At 38.5% G+C, this 23,888-nt stretch overlaps 1 protein-coding gene across 1 annotated transcript; it reads right to left on the bottom strand.

Annotated features, from left to right (window-relative positions):
* Nucleotides 1-74: 74 nt before the first annotated feature.
* On the bottom strand, nucleotides 75-21,217 carry slc12a3 (solute carrier family 12 member 3). The gene is made up of 26 exons (XM_086072564.1): nucleotides 20,936-21,217; nucleotides 20,676-20,807; nucleotides 19,540-19,615; nucleotides 19,346-19,441; nucleotides 18,704-18,843; nucleotides 18,285-18,395; nucleotides 17,474-17,585; nucleotides 17,247-17,377; nucleotides 17,064-17,148; nucleotides 15,178-15,335; nucleotides 14,722-14,829; nucleotides 14,337-14,460; nucleotides 13,779-13,880; nucleotides 13,417-13,572; nucleotides 13,233-13,332; nucleotides 11,976-12,087; nucleotides 10,846-10,971; nucleotides 10,121-10,227; nucleotides 9,944-10,026; nucleotides 9,706-9,780; nucleotides 9,290-9,394; nucleotides 9,097-9,208; nucleotides 5,902-5,988; nucleotides 1,615-1,753; nucleotides 345-412; nucleotides 75-257 (listed from the first exon to the last, which is right to left on the bottom strand). Exons 1-26 carry the CDS (start codon nucleotides 21,215-21,217, stop codon nucleotides 116-118), a joined length of 3,069 nt encoding a protein of 1,022 aa, XP_085928690.1. The 3' UTR covers nucleotides 75-115.
* Nucleotides 21,218-23,888: the final 2,671 nt, after the last annotated feature.

The following is a 23,888-nucleotide window of genomic DNA, read 5'->3' as shown; positions in this document are numbered from 1 at the left end:
TATGATATATGGTTTTGATGACAGAATTAAATTATTAAATGAAGAGTAAGATGTAGATTTGTCAGAAATGACAAACTGCTGTTCATTATATAGGCAAAGAAAAAAAGAGGACAATTCATTGGCAGTAGAAGGTGAGGACATTTTCTTGGTTTCCTCTGACCAACAGGACAGGGGGTCTTAAGTCATGTGACAGGAATTCCAACCATGCAAGGTACAGGATACTGGGACACACTCCTCTCCTCCCCACCGGCATGGTGCTGGATGCATTACAAGGACAGATTATTTGCATTGAGAGTGTGTGTTACATTTAAAGGAATAAAGAATGCATAAATACTAATACTCACATAACAATCAGTGCGGCTTCCCGTGAGTAATCCTGCAGAATTTCATTCAGGCGAATCTGACGGAAAGACTTATTTCCATAGAAATGTGGACATGTTTAGTTAGTAGAACATATTTTATTATCTTTTGCATAGTAATTGTAGCATTGGTTCAATATTTTTCTTAATCGCACAAAGTAAGAAACTTAATGCCAAATGTGCCTCACAAATCCCCTGCTCAAAACGTTTCTACCAAAGCCTGGCCGAAGCTGGCAAAGGTGTGTCAGCCTGATGCAAGCATGCCCTTATCTTAATTTCCAAAAAAGAGAAACTACTACTAAACTGCACAAGGATATGGGCTGGCCACTGTCCGAAGTGGAGAACAAAATCGTGCAGGAATGTGGCAGGCCAGTCCCATTTCTCCTAGCACCAAAAACACTGTGTGCATGAATATTTCTTGTTCAGCAGCATGTCAAGTTCTTAAAGACAACCAGTATTTCTTTGCATGACATATAGTGGGAGGTTTAGACTGCCATGCCTAGTTTTTTTTAAGTCACTTACATCTACCAAACTGCGGAAGCATGCAGCAAACATGATGATCACTAGGTGCCATTACCCTAAATTTTTTCGCAAAAGGCAAGTTCCGCAAAAGCAAGCTGGTAATAGAAACAAGTGATTTAAAAAAAACACACTCAAATATCGCAAGAAAGTTTTTACGCTCTCATGAGGTTGTTTTATAGAAAGAAGTATTTCGCAAAAGTGTAATGAAAACACTTTTTGCGAATTCCCTGTAGTCATGTGACCCCCCTCCCGGTCACGGAGGAAAAGAAGTAGGAAGTACCGGGATGCGCTTTCGTGTTGGAGCTGACTCCTGAGGGGATAACAAGTCTTTTTAAGGACAAAGCGATTTAGCTATAGAGCCAATATGCCGCCGTTCAATGCACGTTCCATATCGTTACAATAGAAATGGCCGTTACCCTGGGCAACGAGCAATCGAGCGGCATACGGCGCACGTCGTTGAAATCTATCCGTCCGCACCATAACACAAGTTATAAACGTGCGCACACACAACACCAACACCAAATGCCCGAACCCGCCCGATGAGGGGAGGGAGATGTTTTTAAGTAATATTAACAATATCGCTTTTATTTTTGCGAAAAACTGTAATGGAAACGCACCTTCTAAGCAACTTTCTTGGTCATGACATAAGAGTCCATCGTGATTTCAACCAACTCTCCAACAAGACCCTACAACTTGCCAAGCAAAGTTTTGTGTATGCGTGAGTCAAACCTACCTTGGCTCTGTTCCTCTCCAGATCCTGCTCAGTGATCCACCAGGGCTCCTCGCGCACTCTTGATGAGCCAGAATCTGATTCATTTTTCGTGTTTGTGTTCAGCTTGAAGGAACTCACCATGTTCTCAAAGTGATGAATGCTGTTACAATGAGATAAAGTAGTCAGGGGTTAAAATTGTGCTACACATATTCATTCATTCATTTATTCATTCATTGTCTAAACCAGCAAACATACCTTTTGGAATTATGGCCCATTAGGTAACCCTTGGTTTCATTGTCACATATATTACATTTTACAATAATGGCGGTTGTGGTTTCGAAATGATTGGTCTCAAAGGGATACTTGACTCATTGAGCCATGTTTAGCAGTAAAAAGTTAATATTTTGCTGAGAATTAATTTGATAACTTATTATTTTTCATGTAGAATTAATACCTTTAAAAACCAATTTTTCCACTTGCTGTCGACTGAAGATGACATCACCTGTGCACAGGAAGTAGGTAATGGCCAATCACGGCCCACCTATTTTCTGGCTTTGGTCAGTAAACTAAGCCATGATTGGTGGTTACCTGTTTCCTCAGCACAGGTGATATCAGCAAGTGGAAAAAATAGTTTTTAAAGGTATTAATTCTACCATATGTTGTCTAAAGCGTTTTCATATTAACGTATTTACTGGCGCATTAACACAGCCGCAACAACCGACAGAAATTTCCCTTTTTTGTTGAAAATAACTTACAGCACTTTAACCACCAGAATCCGCAACGCAGACATGCACAAGCTCAATTTGTTTGTTGCTGTGACATGGTGAGAGGTCAACAGCAAAGTATGACAAATACCTTGATACATTGCGTATACTGCAGAAAAGTTTTATATGCTCACTAAGTGGCTAACTATTCCCACATGCTTTTAGGATCTCACTCGAATACCCCCCTGCCTGCCTTTACGCGACCTATGCACATTCCCTGCATACGTATATTTACGTATGTCACACACATTGAGTTGCCAATGTAGCCGCAAAGTGGCACAAGCCAGTGTCTTCTTGTGCTAGTCCCAAGCTCGGATAAAGACAGAGGGTTGTGTCAGGAAGGGCATCAAACGTAAAACTTTGGCCAAATCAAACATGCGAATCAAGCATATGACTTCCATACTGATCCGGTCGAGGCCCGGGTTAACAACAACCGCCATCTGTGCTGTTGACCTACAGGGTCACTGGGTCAAACTGGACTACTGTTGGTCGAAGAAAGAGAGGAGAAAGGTGTGTTCGTAGGAAGAAAGAGAAGAGGAACACCAAGTCTAAGACTGAGAGTAGGGACTTTGAATGTTGGAACTATGACAGGAAAAGGTAGAGAGCTGGTTGACATGATGCAGAGGAGGAAGGTGGACATATTGTGTGTAGGGTACAAGTTGTTCTATCATGTTGTAGATAGGAAGAGAAATGGAGTAGGAGTTATCATGAAGGAGGAGTTTGTTAGGAACATCCTGGAGGTAAAAAGAGTGTCAGATAGAGTGATGAGCCTGAAGCTAGGAATCAAAGGTGTGATGATCAATGTTCTTAGTGGGTAGGCGCCACAGGTAGGATGTGAGCTGGAGGAGAAGGAGAACTTTTGGTTAGACCTTGATGAAATGATGCAGAGCATCCCTAGAAGTGAGAGAGTTGTCATTGGTGCAGACTTCAATGGACACGTTGGTGCAGGAAACAAAGGTGATGAGGAGGTGATGGGCAAGTTTGGTATCCAGGAGAGGAACGCAGAAGGACAGATGGTGGTTGACTTTGCAAAAAGATTGAAAATGGCTGTCGTGAATACTTTCTTCCAGAAGAGGCAGGAACATAGGGTGCTGCATATTACACCATCTACACAAGATGTAGTCTACCTGTGTACTCCTACCTCCACTCTTGTAGGTAGCAAATGCAAAGTAGTGGTAGGTGAGAGTGTAGCTAGATAGCATAGGATGGTAGTGTGTAGGATGACTCTGGTGGTGAGGAAGACAAAGACAGCAAAGGCAGAGAAGAGGACGAAATTGTGAAAGCTGAAAAAGGAAGAGTGCTGTATGACTTTCAGGAAGCAGTTGAGACGGGCTCCTGATGGTCAGGAGGTGCTTCCAGATGACTGGACAACTACACCAGATGTGATCAGGGAGACAGGTAGGACAGTCCTTGGTGTGTCTTCTGGAACGGAAGGAGATAAGGAGACTTGGTGGTGGAATGAGGAGGTGCAGAAGTGGATCTAGAGAAAGAGGTTAGCTAAGAAGAAGTAGGACACTGAGAGGACTGAAGAAAGTAGAAAGGAGTACAGGGAAATGCAGCGTAAGGTGAAAGTAGAAGTGGCAAAGGCCAAACAAGGGGCTTACGATGACTTGTATGCTAGGTTGGATAGTAAGGAGGGAGAGACTGATCTATACAGGTTGGCAATGCAAAGAGACAGAGATGGGAATGACGTGCAACAGGTTAGGGTAATAAAGGATAGGGATGGAAGTGTATTGACAGATGCCAGTAGTGTGATGGGAAGATGGAAAGAGTTGATGAATGAAGAAAATGAGAGAGAACAAAGAATAGAAGAGGTGACTGTTGTGGACCAGGAAGTAGCAACGATTAGTAAGGATGAAGTGAGAAGGGCATTGAAGAGGATGAAGAGTGGAAAGGCACTCGGTCCTGATGATATACCTGTGGAGGTATGGAAGTGTCTAAGAGAGGTAGCAGTATAACTTCTGACTGGGTTGTTCAACAGGATCTTAGATAGTAAGAAGATGCCTGAGGAATGGAGGAGAAGTGTGCAGGTGCCTATTTTTAAGAACAAGGGAGACGTGCAGAGTTGTGGCAACTACAGAGGAATAAAGCTGATGAGCCACACAATGAAGCTATGGGAAAGAGTAGTTGAAGCTAGACTGAGGGCAGAGGTGAACATTTGTGAGCAGCAGTATGGTTTCATGCCAAAAAAAGAGTACCACAGATGCAGTATTTGCTTTGAGGATGTTGATAAAGAAGTACAGAGAAGATCAGAAGGAGCTGCATAGTGTCTTTGTAGATCTGGAGAAAGTTTATGACAGGGTGCCCAGAGAGGAACTGTGGTTTTGTATGAGGAAGTCTGGAGTGGCAGAGAAGTATGTTCAAGTGGTGCAGGACATGCATGAGGACTGTAAGACAGTGGTGAGGTGTGCTGTAGGTGTGACGGAGGAGTTCAAAGTGGAGGTGGGACTACATCAGGGATCAGCTCTGAGCCCCTTCTTGTTTGCTATGTTAATGGACAGGATGCTAGACAAGGTTAGACAGGAATCTCCATGGACTATGATGTTTGCAGATGACATTGTGATCTGTAGTGAGAGCAGGGAACAGGTGGAGGAGAAGCTAGAGGCGGGGAGGTTTCCCCTGGAAAGGAGGGGAATGAAGGTTAGCCGTAGCAAGACGGAGTATCTGTGTGTGAATGGGAGGGACCCAAGTGGAAGAGTTAGGTTACAGGGAGAAGAGACCAAGAAGGTGGAGGAGTTTAAGTATTTAGGGTCAACAGTCCAAAGCAATGCAGAGTGTGGAAAATAAGTGATGAAGCGTGTGCAGGCAGGCTGGAACGGGTGGATAAAAGTGTCAGGTGTGATGTGTGATAGAAGAGTTTCAGCTAAAATGAAAGGAAAGGTTTATAAAACTGTGGTGAGACCAGCGATGTTGTTTGGTCTGGAGACACTGAGTAAAAGACAGGAGGCAGAGCTGGAGGTGGCAGCGATGATGATGCTGAGGTTCTCTTTGGGAGTGACCAGGATGGATAGAATCAGGAATGAGTACATCAGCGGGACAGCACATGTTAGGGGCGTTGGAGATAAGTCAGAGAGGCCGGACTGAGATGGTTTGGACATGTCCAGAGGAGAGATAGTGAGTATATTGGCAGAAGAATGCTGAGTTTCCAAATGCCAGGTAGGAGGTCTAAAGGAAGACCAAAGAGGAGGTTTATGGATGTAGTTAAAGAGGACATGAAGGTAGTTGGTGTGAGAGCAGAGGATGCAGAGGACAGGGTTAGATGGAGGCAACTGATTCGCTGTGGCGACCCCTTGAAGGGAAAAGCCGAAAGAATAAAAATGAAATGACTCATTCTGACTCAAATCTGAGTCTTTTTTTACAAAAAAATTTACGGCCAATTTCCATCTCAATTCAAGTCACCCCTGATTCGTGCACAGCCCTCGTTCTAAAAACAAAACAAAAAAACATAGTAATTCTCTAATGATCTAATTTATGTGTGTTCTCTTCAGCAAAATAAAGACTTAGCCAATAATTTTAATTGTGGTTAACATCCTGGCAAACTTACTTTCTAGGCTGAGGTTTTTGAAAGAGGTCAGGAAGCACTTCCACATCATGGAATCCAAGACGGAACTTCTTGATTAGTGTCATCACCCTGGAAAGAAAGAAAGAAAGAAAGAAACTCTTTCCAATTATACATTTTCTATACCACCTGTTAACATTATTAACATTGTTTTACTGTTTCGATTTATATTTTAACCGTTTTGATTTTAGTTAGAGCTGTGTAATAATAAGACAACAGTTAATTCATATGTTATTCAATCTATAGTCCATTGTTCTCTTCTCTGGGAAAGAGATGTCTAAGTTGTTTCTGGGTTATCTATGTATCTGGAATGTTTGGAAGTTCACGCAGAGCTCTGTCCATAAATTATCTGGTCCAGGAGGTGCCGGGACCAATTATTTACCTACATCCGTAGTGGACTAAGATACGAGCTGAAGATTTATTATCTGTTTTGTATTTCACTCTTCCCTCAAGGACAAGGATGAAGGAGGAGGAAGTTTGGTGACGTGTATTGATGTATCATGTGACTGTCTAAGAGGAGGGGTTTGAAAAGTCACGAAAGGGTATTAGTGCTTGAGACAAGAGGAGGAGCAACACACATGAGGGAGAACAATGGCGGAGTTCAGCCGATCTCATGTGTCCATAAGCTTATGTAGAAATAAATCCTGATTTCACCGATCTCATTGTCTGAGTTTGATAATCAACATTATGAACACGGGAAAACAAAGAACGATTTTCCAACACACCTTTCCTCAGTAGGGTTGCGGGTGGGCTGGTGCCTATCCCTGCTTACTTGGGGCAATTGGTCGCCAGCCAATTACAGTACTGTAAACTCAAAATAGTTTTACGTAGTTTTTGCGTAACTCTGCATACAAACTAAGAAACAAGCCAATCAACTGGTGCTGATCACAATGGAGCATCTTGTTTTTGCCCTATTTGAAATAAAGCTGCCTATTTGCATGCACAAACACCCAATAAAGACCCCTTAATTTTCGTCATTGACATTTTGACATGTCTCAATAGGTTACTTGATCTATTTATGCATACAAAAGTTTGTATTTTTATAGAAAGGGTGATATTAGATTTGGCAAGCTCAGTAAGTTTATCTGTAATGCTGTAATGTTTACACACCTGCGAATGGCACGTGTACTACCCATAAGACAGGGAACCCAAACACTTTGAACAATTCTCAACGAATGTATTATGTAGTATGAAGAAGTCTGTACAACTTGCAGATCACAAACTTGCAAACTAGTATAATCCATCAACTCACTTCTGTCAAAATTAAGGATAAAGAACATGTTTTTAAGGTCTCTGAAAACTGGTGGTGCTCCGATCGATCGGCGACCAATCGGGATCGGACGTTCTCCAGTATAAAGTATATGATCGGCAAATGCTGATCAATGCCTTTCATTGCTGATCACAAAAACGGTCACCCGCAGCACGTTACAGACCAAACCAGCTATTGAATCATAATTCATTGTCATACCGCGGTGAGGTTGGCTTGTCATTTCCTGTTTTATTTTGAAAATTCTGACTCCTTTCGTTTCAGGTCACTTGCCTTTCCTCATGGTGTCAGTGTCAACCCTGATTCCTGATTGTGTCCACATGTTTCCCATTACCCTCATGTGTTAAATGGTCTGCGTCTCCCCTGTCTTGTGCCAAAGTGTTTTCGTCAAAGCCACTCAAGCCAGTCACAGTCCTCAGCCTTGTTGTCCTGTCTCTTGTGTGAACTTTGGTTTGTAACTTTGTGTATACACAGTATAGTTTTAGTTAAGGAGTGATATTGTTTTGTTTGTAGTTTAGACATCCTCCCTTTTGGAGCGCCTTTAGTTTAACATTTAATAGCCTTTGTTTTTTCCATCTAAACGAGGATTTTTTTTGTTTAATAAATATCTGCCTTGGCCTCAAACTCCTATCTCTGCGTCTGAGTCCTAAATCTGTCATTCATGTTTGTGTATTTTCTGCACTGTCAATTTGAAATAATGTCCTGTTCTTGTGTAATAAATGGATGAGAATTTGAATACCATGTTCTTTTTTCTTTTTTTCAACCCCCCAATTAAAAAAATAATAAAATCTATTAATAATATTAATAATAATAATTTGTTCTATGCAGCCCCACTATTCTAAATATGGCATTCTTGTTAATATTGTGTTAGTGGAATATGAGTTATGCAGCAAAATCGCACCATTTTTTTTTATCCATCTCAGGGGACGGCCATTTTGCCACTTGCTGTCGACTGAAAATGACATCAATGTTACTCAGGTCTCAGGTAACAACCAATCACAGCGCAGCTTCAGAAAACAGGTGAGCTCTAAATGGTTGTTGCCTGAGGCCTGAGCAACTATGATGTCATCTTCAGTCGACAGCAAGTGGCAAAATGGCCGCCCCCTGAGATGCATAAAAACGGCTGGATTTTGCTTCATAACTCATATTCCAAAAATGTAATATTAATCAGAATGTCATGTTTAAACTAGTGAGGTCTCATGTAACAAATTATTGTCAAGAAATGTTGAAAGTTGACTTCCACTTTAATTGAGAAAATAATAATATAAAATAATAAGAAGAAACAGATTAATCAATTATTAAAATAATTGTTAGTGAAGCTCTAAAATAAAAATAAAAAGTGCCACTAATCCATATGATCAGTATCAGAATTGGTATCGGCCGATCTTACTCCTAGATGAGCATATTGGCATTTGGCACCATAAAACACTGATTGAAACACCCCTACTGAAAACATTTACCTGATATGTTCCATGTGGGACCTTGGTACGCCTCTGTACTATATTGGAACAATCAAAATAAGAATACATGTAATTTACATGCGATTTTTTGACCAGCTGTCCGTGAACCACTTTTGGGCCCTGACCCACCAATTGAAAATTGCTGGTCTAGTCTGTAACATTAGCTGAGCTGAGTGTTGTTGTAGTTTTAAATACTCCCCACTAATTGTGGCTGATTAAAGTGCCCAATTTGTGCACACTACAGCTACATAATTTTGAGACGCCTTTGTTTATTTTTGCTGCAGGCTTGTTGCATTGACAGTACTGTTCTGTTTTTTTTTTCCAGCAGAGCTGCAATTGCCATTTGCACTGTGCTTGAACATTACTACAGTATTAATAAAATAAACAATGCAAGAAAAATATATGAGCAACTTTCAACAGGTTGAAGGTTAAACAACTGATCCAAGTTCTTACTCTTCTTTTCTCTCGTCCTTTTTGGAATTGTCTCCTCCCACAAACACTCGAACTCGACATTTGGCCCAGCGCTTCCTCCGTGTTAGGAGGTAAGGGAGCAGCAGAGTAAGACCTGATTATGAACAACGTTAATGAGAAAACATGTTTTACACTACTTAAGTGTATATTGACTTGCACATGTACAACATCAGACCTCCATCATCAGACAGCCAATATACATCAATTGTCTTCTTTCCTTGTTTTTTCTGAAACAGTGTAGGCCTACTCGGTGGAACCTCTGAGTCAATGGGCACAGCTGCTGCAAATAAAATGGGTGTGTTATTTCATTCATACATCATGGCCACCACACTGGCTAAACCAAAACTATCAAATATGACCTAATATTAGGGCTGCGTCATAAATTGAATAATACTGTCAGAGAGGACATTTGAACAATGTAGTTAAACACACACCGGAAATTTACATGATGTCGATACAAATCATACAGTATGTATGTCTGATACAAATCATATATATATTCACACATACTGTATCCATGGACTTTGTTATTATATGGTTAAGCATTTATAACAAAATTCCTGTCATATAAAAAAAGCAAGCAGTACATACATGAAATGATGTTAAGTCCAGAAGTGGTATATATGGTGTTCATGCTTTCGAGTTCTCCATCAAAGCTTGGATTGTCTGTTAAAAAAAAAAAAAATCAAACAAAGTACAAATCAGAGGATTTTTAGAAGTTCTAAATTATATTACAACCTTATTCATCACCTCTATTATGTACTGGTACTCTTTCTATTTTATGATGGCAGTTTATTTAAAATGACTGTATTTTTATTGACATTCTCACCGTGTAACTGATATGAATGAGAGACATCCAGTCTCTCTCTTGTTCTTAACACGCACACGCCATATTGAAGGTCAAATGCATCCCTGAACAAATGGACAAGCACCGATTTCATGTCTTGTTTATATTCTTGATGCCAAATATTGTGGTGCATGTGCCTGCATACAAAATGCCACTCACTGCAAAATTCCTATGTAACTGTGTGCGGCCTGTGGTGAGTCACTTTGCCAGTCTGTCTTGAAACCAATCAGAAGGACATTGGGTCGCATCCGACCCAAACCTGTCCCCTGGTAGAAAAGATGAAAGACTTTTGATGAAGTATCTCTCACTGAAGTATTTGTAAGCATCCATCCATCCATCCACCTATCCATCCATCCATTATCTGAACCACTTATCCTCTCTGCAGGAAAGGTTCATTTTTTTTTGTATTGTTAGTTTTGCATTACAAAGTGAACTCAACACAATATTTTTCCACATTGTCACAGCACCTACATAGAGTTAAACTATGGTCAAGTAGTATAGGTAGTCATTTAGTTAGTTTGCATTTTGGTCAATTGCAATATTCTAAGTTGTGCATCCATCCATCCGTACTCTTTAATTACCCTTATATAGTCCACATTTACCACATCCTTCAACACACGGGGCATGTAAATTTACAGGAACATGAAGCGAGATGTTGTATTATCTAAGAACTATGACTGTAATTATGTAGTCTGTAAAAGTATGGATGATTGATATTTTCTAATAAATGTGACTAATGGTGTACTGAATAAAAGATACAGATTTCAGCCATTAAAATGATGTTCTGAAAAAAAGTTCTGCACAGCGTGAAATATGTAGGTTAGAAAGCAAAGCGGGTGACAGACAGGAGATGGACAGACTCAATGAAGTCCTTTATATCAGACCTGTAGCAGCATGTTCACCCCTGATCGTAGGTCTTCAGCCACCACATTTTTGTAAAATGCCTTCACCTTTCTCTGGTTCAACCAGGATATGTGACTTTCACTTTGCACTAGTGCCGAGAGATCAGTCTGGAAACGAGTGTGATAAGAAATGGTCAGGAACTAACATTATCAAACATGTAAAGACATCTCAAACAATTCCATCCATCCATCCATTCATCCATCACGTAACCTAATTATGGTCACAAGTGAGTTGAAGCCCATCCCAACTTGGCGAGAAGCTGGCTAAACCCTGGAATGGTCGCCAGCCAATTTCAGGCCACATATAGACAGCCACTCAACTCACATCCACAGCTAAGGACAATTTAGAGTCTCTCAATGTGGGAAGAAGAGGAGAAATCCAACACAACAGAGAGATAACATGCAAACTCCACACAGGAAAGCTCTAGCCAAGATTCATATCCACAACCTCAGAAATATTAAGCAATAAGCAGCTGTGCAACCACTTAAATATAAACGAATATACATGTATATCATTGCTAGTGCTGTCAAAGTTAAACCGTTAACTGATTAATTAATCACACAAAATTATCGCATTAATAATGAATTAACTAATTAATTAATTTTGACCATAGATTATCCTTTAGTGTGACAGCGGATGGCTACGTTTAAGGTAGCACAGGTGGTGTTTGAACAATAAACACAATTTTATGTATTAAAGTAAAGCATGTAATAAATGTTTGCGAATCACATTTAGAATATTTTTCCATTTTAAATTATGCAAGTAATTAACTGATTAGAAAAAGAGGAGGATGAGAACGCAGTGGATAAAAAAAAGACGTCCTCATAACATTAAATGTCAAAAGAATTAACACATAAATGGTGCTCTTCAAATTTGGCGGGACAAAAATGTTGATTAAAAAATACTTTTTTTATTAAGCGATTAATCATGATTAATCAAAATTCCAAGATGTGATTAAGCTGATTAAAAATGTAATCGTTTGACAGCTCTAATCATCTTTTTTTTATTAAGCGATTAATCGTGATTAATCAAAACTCCAAGATGTGATTAAGCTGATTAAAAAATTTAATCGTTTGACAGCTCTAATCATTACACAAAGTGTTTCACTCACAGTGATCACATGGCCACACATCATGAGACTAAGATTCTTTGTGAAACAGCTGACAAGATCAACAAGAGCTGGCCGGCTGCTGGGAGGTCCCGTCAGCACCAAACACTGTGGTCTGCAAAACAAACAAACAAACAAACAAACAAACAAACATCAGGTTAATAGGATCAAAGGTTAAGTCATGTACAATATGTGCTTATATAATAAAAAAAATTAAATCATCCGCTGTCATGACATCATACTTCCCAGCGTTTCAGATTTCTAGCACTTTCTTATGAAAATAAGAACTAAAATTGACTCCTTCCTTTGGTTGCCAAATTCTGTGAATTCATGAAGAATATATGTGAATTAACAGCAGCTATTTTTGTGAGTAAACAGTTTAAAGAAACCCGATTTCTGTTAATTAAATTGACTTTCGGTCGCGCTTTTGAGGCCATATTACTTCCAAACAATGTGTTTTTTTCATTAATTTGAATACGTATGCATTTAAATGTTTTTATTTTATTTATATTTTTTTATCCTGTCCACCTGTATTAAGGTTGCACCACTGCATTTGAGCCCACAGACAAATAAGTTCTTATTGTAGTATGGGATGAAAATTACACAGAGAAGCAGTAAAGTAAAAAAAAAAAAACAGTAAAGAAAAACTCAATCAGTCAATAAATCAGATAAAAGTAATATTACATAATTAGTTTGGATGTAAAGTGTCCAAATATGAATAATTCTAAAATTCCTTACCGAAAATATTTTTGACAATTGCGGTAGAAATTTCATGCAGGCCTTTCATCGCTTATCAGCATATCTTAACAAAAATGACAGTGAGCAAGTCAAGTGCACACTGAAGAGTCCAAATCTTAAAAAAAGATGCCAAGGAAAGGTCCTTTTATTGCCGGTGCAACAGATGCTGTACTGACAGATCACTGCTCAAAAGAGCAGCAACTTTAGCAAGTGGCTAATAACAATAATAAAGCCCAGTTATTTTTGTGCATTTTTTTCTCTCTCTCACAGATTACACACACACTACAAAATGCCGGAGAGAACTCACGTCACTGTCACAATACATAAATGACATTGGTTTTAATTGTGGGTAAGTGGTTAGTGAATGGTTAGTTTAGCCCATAGGTGTCATTAGTTACTATTGGGAATTGGTCTCAATTTCTCACCTTAAGAAACACAATTTATCTGGCCATGAAGTACAACACTGAGTCAATTAAGTTTTGCACCTAACAATCCAGGCTAGGATAAAAATCTGTCACTCACCTGTAGTTCTTCACATGGTCTTCTACCTGGTTAAGGCCCATACATTGATTGAGTGCAATGTGGTAGGAGCTGGCCTGCACTGATGAGCCCCAATTCACAGCTAGGCACAAAGTGTAGAAAAACTTGCACGAGTTAACGTCTAGTGTGCCTTGAACTGTAAATGTGCAGTGTGCTTATTGCTTACCAGGCCTTTTGTAGAGTGTGTATCCTAAAAGGAGCAAGACGACACCAAAGGCAATGAGAGCTGCCCACCAAGTCAACAAGAACATGATAACCAGACAACACACGGCACACAGCAAAGACAGCCATTTATTGTAGAACTTGAAGGATGGACGCCAACCTGTAATACAAAGAACATACATTGGGTAATGCATTTATTTAATTTACAGTACTTCCTGAAATTAAGTGACCGTGTGTTCTTGTCATCAGTGGTGTAAAACAATCTTTGCAAAAACATTTCTCTCAGAGTAATTCATAACTACATTGTAGGGTTGAAAATCAGTGTATTAAGATGATGTCACGGAGGAACAAGTCATCTTATCCTACCAGGTGAGTTGGTGATTGAGGCATGGAAGCAGCTGAAGTTGATCAAGCAGTAGGAGCAGAGAAAGAAGTTGGAGATGATCGGCGCTATCGTGTTCAACTCGGCTGCAGTAACCAAAATGAAAAGGGCAAAAGGAGATCTTTCAATGTCTCAACAATATCAGTCTTACTATATTTTACTGAGACAACTTCAGAGGCTTTATGTGTACAAAGTATTAAAGCTGTCTCTCAGAAAAAATATGGCTGGCTTTTTAATTTTGTAATGTGAATAATTTATTGTACATTTAAAAGAAATGTAATAAAGGCCAGTCAGAGTGTTCAGCTTCTGATTAATGCACTTTTAAGCTAAGGCTGGCCAAAAGTCTGTGTCTCGCTCTACATTTTAATCTTCATTTGTGATGGTTTATTAATAAAATGCAGTCAGGTCATCAAGGGCTATTGGAATTATGTTTTTTTATTTTTTATTTTTTTTAAGAAAAGGTTTACTATTACTTTAAGAAAAGAGTGTGTCACAAAATAACACATTCTAAGTTCACATTTCTGTACTGTTTCAGTCCTCACCAATGAGAATGAAACAAACAGCAATTATGAATGCCAAGAGGTAGCTTCGCAGTGCTTCGTCATTTTTGCCATAACCTTTGCCAAAGAAGCCAATCAGAGGGTAGAGCTTGTCCTTGCATAGACACTACAGAAAGCAGAGACAAAATAAGATATACAATGTGAAGGCACATCACATCAACCCCACCACCACCCACACAGAAAGAAACATGAAAAAACAAAAAAACTAAATTGTTGTTACATAGGCTAAAAAGCATCATTACAATTGGCAACCGTACCAATGTTTCCAAATCTGGGACTGATGTCATGTAGAACTCTACCTCATATCTATGATGATTTCATTTCATAATTCAACCCACAAATAGGTGTCTGAGTCTATGTATTGTACCTGGAATACTTTTGGTGCAGACACTAGGCAGGCCAAAGCAGAAGAGAGTGTTGCACCAAATATGCCAGCAGTGACGAGTGGAGCAAATGCTGACACCATGCCCATTGACTGTGGAGACAAAGATTCTGTTTACGATTGCTCACTATTCTCACTACTGGTAGTCAAGAAATAGTATTTCACAAAACTACTGCTTTTAAAATAATGACAGTTGGGTGCTTAGTTCTCAGCATGGAGGCACATCAACAGTTCGACATATTGAGAGCCCTCTAGCCACAAATCCTAATTTCCACACTCTTGAACTAAGACAAGCATAAGATTGAGTCAATTTGTAGCATAATCATGTTTTGTAAACAAACCAATTTTGATCAATCCTACCACACATTTACATTTACAAAGACAGAAATGACATAGAACACATCATTCATTTTGATGCTGTGTGTATTTGTGTGTGTTGACCTGATAGTAATTACTGATGCCAAAGATGCATGTGTTGTTGTTGATACAGTCACTGAAGTCCCAACCATACTGACAAGCTAAACCAACACAATTCTTGCTAGATGAGGAGGACAAGGTGTCATTTAACAGTCCAGATGCATCCCTGACCACACAGGAGCCTGGAAGCAAGAAGAGCACATACTGTTTACGTGTATATGTACACACGCACGATGAAATATGGCTTACACACAAACCTTTTACCTACAGTACTGTATATGATGCATGTGGCAACTTTTGAACCAGGTTGTCTGAGGGTGCACCCGTTCAAGGACAAGACTATTCCCAGGGTGATTTGGGGTACCATTAAAAATCCATTTCACTTCAATGCCACATATTGAAAATAATATATTCATCTTTTTTAAAGCGTCGTATGATTTCTGAAATCAATGTGCAGGATTACATTAACAGTGACTCGGTGGTCCCGGGCCATTACATAACTGTGGCGGGCCACCGGAAATTCATTGATGCCAGTCCAATTTGCCAGTTTAAATAAATATGATTAAATCAACAAGTTCTGCTGTTGTAGTCAATGTTTAGAATTTAATAACTTAAATAGGCCAATCATTATTGTTAAATGTTAAATATTCAGTTCAGAGGTGGGTAGTAAAAAGTTACATTTATTTACTCCGTTACATTTACTTGAGTAACTTTAAAAAAAGTACTTCTAAGAGTAGTTTTACCACACAATACTTTTTACTTTTACTTGAAATTTCAGCGGATACGTTGCTTATATACAGGAAATGCAACCCTGCTTGAAGACTGGCAGGCATGGTAAGAACCCGAAAGAGTCAACTGAAAGATGACGTCTTGGTGCTTCTGCTTTAAGAAACTGCCACCTATGGTCGTTAGACTGGGAGGCAGCGCCGGGCGAGTTATGGCACAATTTGTGAATGGATTGCGCATGCTTGTGCTAACGTGTCTGCTTGCACTATTGTTTGAGCTCAAAAAGTAAAAACATTTTTTTTTACAAAGAATAATGATTTGAAGGTGCCAGCATTTGCACATAATTTTATGTTTTTGTCTGTTTGATGGGATTGTTTATAAAACAAATCAGACTTCATGTTCAAGCAGATACTCAGTACTTGAGTATTTTTTTCATCGAATAATTTTTTTTAATGACTACGTTTTACTTTTACTTGAGTAATATTTTCTTGAAGTAACACTTCTCTTATTTGACTACAATTTTGGGCTACTCTACCCACCTTTGATTCAGTTACATTGTATACTGTACTACAAAAAAAATATTCACACAAGAAGTACTTTTTTTTTAAAGCTTCAATCAAACAGTACAAAGACACTAAATTATGAAATCATTGAAACATGTGAATACACAGGTCCAGTGCCAGTTCTGGAAGGTCCACCACAACATGACTCAATGCTGTTGTTAAATTATGTATCATAATCAGCACAAACCCCCATATCACCTAATTAATTTAAATTTTTAGCAACATCCATTCTTAAAGCTGCACTTTGTAACAATTTGCCCCAATATATCTTTATAATAGCCTTTTTTTTTTTTGCCCATTTATGACTGAAAGCTTTTTTAATTAGTAGATTAACACATTAGTTGTTCATAATGGGAATTTCTGCAAGCCTCTGGCCAATAGTTTCCAGTATTTGGGTTCAAATTTCCCACCCTCTGTCTGAGGAGGTGACGTCGTGTGTGCGTGCGTGTGCGTGTGTGCGTGTGCGTGCGTGTGTATGTGTGTGTGTGTTGTAAATGTGAAGAAGGAAAAATGTCGTTTCATTTTTTAACAACAGGTGGCAGTAGCGATTCAAAATTAAATTTTCTGCATTTAGTAGCTTTAAAGAACATGGCTTTTGTTTCTGATATAAGCATACAATACCAATGGTAGCAGAAATTAGGAGGTATGACAATGTGGTCCAGAATATAGCCATTAATGTTCCTCTGGGGATAGCCACTGTCGGATCCTGTCAAGGGCAGAGGCAGTATTTCAATCAAAAGTTTAATATTTGATACAGGTAAATATAAGAGCAGAGGCAAGAAAGAGCAGCAAAATGCAATATACCTTTAGATCTCCAGAAATGTTAGCCCCTGCCAAAACACCAGTCGCAGAAGGAAAGAAAATCGAGAACATGCCAAAGAAGCTGCCCTCCTGTCCTCGCCAATTGGGCACAAAATTGTTTGCAAAAATGTCCGCTAATGGGAATGAATTTGTTAATTAGACTGTTGCTAAACAGTGAGACAGACGCTAAAGATTCTGTATGGGCAAACGCTGCAACAGAAGAAATTCACCTTTATAGCTGAAAAATCCTTTGGCTTCTTTTTGTGGTGATGCAGGCATGATGGTTCCAACAATGTAACTGGAAAATGACACCATGATGACCAGAAAAAATAAAACCTGGGCCTTTAGAAGAAAAAAAAAACACATTTACATAGAAATGGGAAGTGAATGCAACATATACTGCACAGACTGAACAAAAGGGGTCCAAGGACTGACCCTTGAGGGACCCCACATGTAATGGCCATTGGATCAGATTCCAAATTTACATTGGTGACAAAGTAACCCCTTTTTCCTCCAAGTTGGACCTGAACCATTTTAGGACTGTTCCATTTAACCCCACCCAAGTTTCCAGCCTGTTCAATATGATAAATTGTATCAAATGCTGACTGGAATTTATCCAAAAATCAGTTTGAGTTCAAGAATTTGCTGTGAGTTGATTAAAAAGCTCTGGAGTTACCCACGGTGAGAGGCACCAAGCAGTAGCACAGAGCCTGTATGTTGGGATTCACCCCGGTGCTGCAGGTTTTCTGACTGTTCTTTGTGCCTATATGATTGCCTATATGATTTGTCATCATCAGCAAATAAGGCTGTATTATTAGATAAACTACAAAATGTGTGATTTACAAATGTTTTTTTTTTAAATATGGTATAACACTGGAATGATTAAAAAAAAAAAAAAAGCATTAAGGCCCATTGTTCCATTGCTCCACTACATAAAATACAATAATAGCATCTGAGTGCTTTTGAATTAACATATGTTGAAAAGATATTCCTAAGAGCTGCCAACCACTTAATTATGTTTTTATGTTATGTTTTTCTTACCTTTGCCTCCCATGCCATGCCAGCCATTGAGATGCCGAGAAGACATGTGACTGTGATGATACCAATGATGCGGATATCATTAATTCGGTCCACCATCACCGCGCCGTTTTCCTTAGAGACAAAGTAAATTTGTGTGAGATTGAAACTGAGGTAACTGACTATTGATTGACTACCAAATACATTTTGACAAAATCATGAAAAACAAAAATAAGAAATGAGTCAGGGTGAATATATGTACTACTACTATGAGGGATTCAGCCTTCCTACTGTGACCAAACAATTTTGACTACAACTCTATAGTCTATTTAAATAAAATGAACCATACAAGCTGTTTAAAGTACAGTACACAATAATTACAAATCAGTAAGCACAAACGTCAATAATTATCCACATTCTATACCACTCAGTATGCCACTTACATGCATGAGGTCGACAACAGTCTCTGCGAAGCCTACAGTGTGCATGGCCACAGCCACAGCATTGGCAAAGGCAAAAATCAGACCAATGGACCCACCCAGCTCTGGACCAAGGCTACGACTGATTAGAAAGTAGGTCCCACCTGAGGAAACGTTAGGACAACATTTATTCTGCTCCATCACAAAAGTGTTAAAATATATGACAAAAACTAACAATAGAGCTTCATTTCAAAGTAAGTTCAAATACATTTTTGCCTTAAGATAAAAGTTTAATTTGTTCCTTCACCAGGCTTGTAACGTAATATAACACTTAAAAAACACACAATGGCGTGAATCTGTGGGTTGTGTCCTGCCAAGAAATCAACTGGGATTCATAGAGTCATTCTTTGGAGAGGAAAAAGTATTGACTGCATATGACTGGGGGTACTGCTGCTATATAATTTGTATTCAAATTGCCGTACCTTAAAAAGGGTTATAATCAACCACATAGATGCTAATCGTTGCCCTTGTTAGAATTAGCCTTAAGCTAGCGGACCAAAGGCACATGCTATGGCACATGTGATTGTTTTAAAAACATTTTCTTTCGAGTCGCCGAGGTGTAATGATGCTTGTATAAATCGGTGATTGATGACAGATAGAGGAGACCTCCTTTGACTTTGCCGTTGGTAGCGATGGCTGATGTAGAGAGCCCGGTGATGCCAGTTATACACGAGGACAACAGAATGATCACCCAGGTCAGACCTGGAAAAATACACATTAGTAAATGGATAAAAAATCTACGTAAGATACATAGATAGAAATGAAAACTACCTATAGTCAGGAAAGTTTCGTTTACTTGCCTATGCCAGCTTGTGCCGTAATCCAAGGCAGCCTCAGGTACAAGATCACCCCCCAAATGTTTAACATGCAACGGATCTAAAAATACATTAACTGTGTGAATATTGTCAAATATACAGGCATCACATGTTCTTGAATTTGAGAAACAAGCACCAACATCGTAAAAAAAAGAAAGAAGTTTTAAAATCTTGCTCTGATGTAATAAATTATCAGACAAAAACCTTCAAGAAAACAATTGCATCTGATTTACTTCAAAGGTGTCCAATGACATGAAATAAGATGGCCAATCAGTGTCCGTTGAAGAGATGAAATCAGTGGCTTTGGCTTTAATGTGCCAAAAGTGAAAGGTTTATTAACATTAGAGGTCCCTAAAGAAATTAGTCTGAAAGGTACAAGACATTTTGAGTTGATCAAGGCTGGCAATGTTACGCTTACGTGTTAAAAACACACCAAAATTGCGCCTAAGCTTTTATCATATTCGGCCTCTTCAGCAACTCTTATTTCCTTTATTTTCTCTTCTCATGGTACTTTAAATGACTTAATATAAATGTTTACTTATTTTGTTATTATTTTATTGTTTTTGTTAAGTATGCCTGATTCATGTTAGGTATTTTTTTATTATTTTTATTTATTTTTTAATAATAATTTAGGAAGAATTTCACCAAAAGATGAAGCACTTCTTGTCATCATGTTCCACTGCCTTGCTGTAATTCACCATATTAAGCAAACAATAATATTTACTACGCGAAAGCGCTTTTATGTTATATTTTAAATATAAGAGATGAATGCGTAAACGTAAAGTATTTTTGTTAATTTTTTTGGACAACAATTCCCATAGACCATTTTTTAGAGGCTATTACCGGTAATACTTGCAGTTATGCACTTGATGTATTATTAGTGAACATTACAGTACAAAATAAATCACAACTCGCTTCAGGAAACGAAAACTTTACTAACATGGGAGTTAGTAAAACGGTAGATTCATAATGGTATACTGTATTTCAACAAAGTAGTTATGATCGTATTATGTCATTTGGAAGAACTTAACATCACTCACTACATTCACTTAGCAATCGAAATTGCTGATCATTTAATTGTATCTTTGGCGACAACTCACAGCCACATCTTTGATACTGACCATTACTCCATGAACCCAACCAAATCGTGTGGGTTCATGCAGTGGCTCCTTTTGCTCTTCTTCCTCAGAGCTGTCACCTTCCATGCATCCAGGTGTCGTTCTCTCCTCATACACGGGAGGTTGAGAGTCATCCTGGTAAAGGCAATAAAATGTAGCCGAAAAGTAAGAAATACAAATTTGCTTCAAATTGAATAAAAATCACACGCAATAATAATACTACAATTGTATAGTTGGTATACATTTTAATGATGCTTCCTCACCTGAGGGTTGGCATACAGCTGGTAGAGAGATGGCCTGAAGCGCTTCCGTCGTCCACAAACGTCTGTATTAGCGTAGAAGTCCGAGTTTGGTGGAGCATCCAGAGTCTCGTAGAGATTTTGGACATCAGATCCACAGGACACAACAGGACTGCTGTCCTCATAGAAATGATAATAATCAGACTCGTACTCTGATGATGTTGCCTTTCCATCGGTCACTGATTGTGCAATTTTGGGTCTGTATGCAGACAGTTGAATACCATCGCTGATAACTTGTAGCTCCATTCAGAATACAAATAAAACAGTTTAAATCAGGCCAGTCAAGGGGACAAAGGCATTCTCTTGTCAAGGCCGTATGAAGGAGGCTTCATTGTGTCCGTCACTTTTATATTCCACCTTAGTTAGACCAGGAAGAGCTTCAGGCTATGTAGGAGGCATGTTCAATGAACAGTTACACAACTCATTAAAGGATCTATTAAAGCACAAACCAATGCAGGCTACTACTTTGTTGTACAAGGAAATTAATTCTCCTTCTCTCGCTTAGTTTGTACATATAGATGATTAATCTTCAATACTAATCTTCAATACCCAGTAGGCCTTTTTCGATATGTACTGCAACTAGGGATGTAATGATAACGGCAATATCGTCATGTCACGATATTAAGAGCAGCACATCTGTTAAAAAAAAGTCAGGTTGATTTCTATTTGTGCAGTTCTAGCACCCTCTGGTGGCTAGTTTTTTATTGCCGTTTAATTTTCACAAGCCATGTTTTGGCCCTTCTATGTTTAAAATCCACGCTTAATGGTCAGATGATGAACTCAATGTGTGCTTGCATTGGCAAGTGTCTCAATATTAAGTGTTATTAGAGATTGTAGGTTGTTTATATGCATTGCTATTATGTACAAAAGCACAATATTGTGTTTTTTGAGTATGAGCTCTTTTTTTTTTTTTTTACAATATTGTGACCTTTTTTTGTCTCGCCAACTCTCTACAATATCGTGATAATTATCGTGTCGTGACCTTCATATCGTGATAAGGTTGTATCGTGATGTTTGGATATCGTTACATCCCTAACTGCAACCAGCATTTAAAAATCTTGATGTTGCACTGCACATCCTTTCAATACATTTACTAACCCACTCTTTATTTCTTTACTTTGCCTTTAACTATTTTATTATTATTATATATTTTGATTGAGTGCAATGTTGTACTTAATTATGTGAAGCACATTGTGTATAAAATGTGCTATAATTAAAGCTGCGTGACTAAATCAAACATTTGGCAAAAACAGTTCAAAGACGAATGAGTTATGGGAATTACATGCTTATATATTTTGTATTTCTATTCATTTTGTTAACTGCATGAAACAGGGACCAGAATATGCATGACAACTTAACAATATCACCTGATCTCCAAAATGATCGCCCAGAGGGCCTATTTTGATGTCTACGAAGGTCAAGTGCACAAGAAAAACATTAAACCATGCTAATAAAATGGCACTGAAACATTTCAAGGTCTACTCAAGTGACCTTTGTTGTCCATTTCACTGGAGCATTCAAAACCTTTCATGTTCCGATAAAATGTAATGGCTTGTGCTTTTTGCTTAAAGCAATAGAAGCTGCCTAATTGCCTGAAAACTTAGGCTAATTAGTAACTTACAACATAACACACACACACACACACACACACACACACACACACACACACACACACACACACACACACACACACACACACACACACACACACACACACACACTCACACACACACACACACACGCACGCACACACACACACGCACACACAGTAAAAAAGTGAGAAACTAAATAAAAAATAATTCTGACAGGTAAACATACTTAAATAAAAAATCTTAGCTAAATTACCCAGACACAAATTTATGCTACTAGTTTTCCCTATTTAAATTGTTTCAACTTTGGAATGGTGTGCACAAAAGTTCCAGGATTTATCCAATTTACATGTAAAAACAAACAAACAAACACTAAAATCTATTTATTATATGTGAAGTGTGTTTTCATTTCTAAACTGGCATTTATTGCAGTTGTTTTTCATTTGTTATGGATGCTTTTAGCGTAATGTTGCTGTTTTTATTGTCACACTTGCATTTATTTGTGATTTGCTACAAATGTTTTATTGTAATGTTGCTATCATTTCCAATGTTTGCATTTATTGTGATTTGTAACTGAGACCACAGGAAGAAGAGAAACCAATGCGGTGGAAGCTAATGGGGAATCCCCCAATAAATAATAAACACACCCACGCACACGAATGTACACACACACACACACAATACACAATACACATTTTTTTTATGTGTGATGGATAGTTAGTTTATGGGGGCCTGCGATTGGCTGGCGAGCAGTTCAGGATGTACACCACCTACAATATAGGGACTAGAGAGTACTGCAATACATTACGTACATTGCGAATAGTAAATCAGCCAAATTCTGTAAAAATAATATACAAAATAAAAATAGCGCTTGACTCGAAGGCAACCTGAATTTTTACTTTGAATCAGAAAGGCTCTTTACCTTCATACAGCTCAATCCTAATGACTCTATAAATCTGGTTTGAATCCCTGGTACTGATGCTGTCGGACTAACATGACACCATTATTTTATTAGTTGGGGGAGGAAGGAGGGTAGTATAAAGCGTACAGATAGCTGTTTGATACAATTGGTCAGGTAACTGCTTTGATTTTCCATTCATTTCAAAGCCACATTGTAAAGAGAATTTCCTTTCTGAAAATAATGCAGTATATCCGTCGTGTCTTTTAACACAGTGGCAATTTAACACAACACACCACTCGACTTGAGTGGATGTGTGTCCGCTGCATTTCAGCAAGTAAAGCTTTTGGATCCATTCCAGATCTGGATGGATTTAAATGGGGTGCCGACCCCTCTCACCTTAACAGCTTTCAGTTAGTTGATCACACTC

Source organism: Leptonotus elevatus, chromosome 4 (genome assembly GCF_054856555.1).
Source record: "Leptonotus elevatus isolate MCC_2025b chromosome 4, RoL_Lele_1.0, whole genome shotgun sequence".
Classification (NCBI taxonomy): domain Eukaryota; kingdom Metazoa; phylum Chordata; class Actinopteri; order Syngnathiformes; family Syngnathidae; genus Leptonotus; species Leptonotus elevatus.
This window is presented reverse-complemented; position numbering and strand designations above follow the sequence as displayed.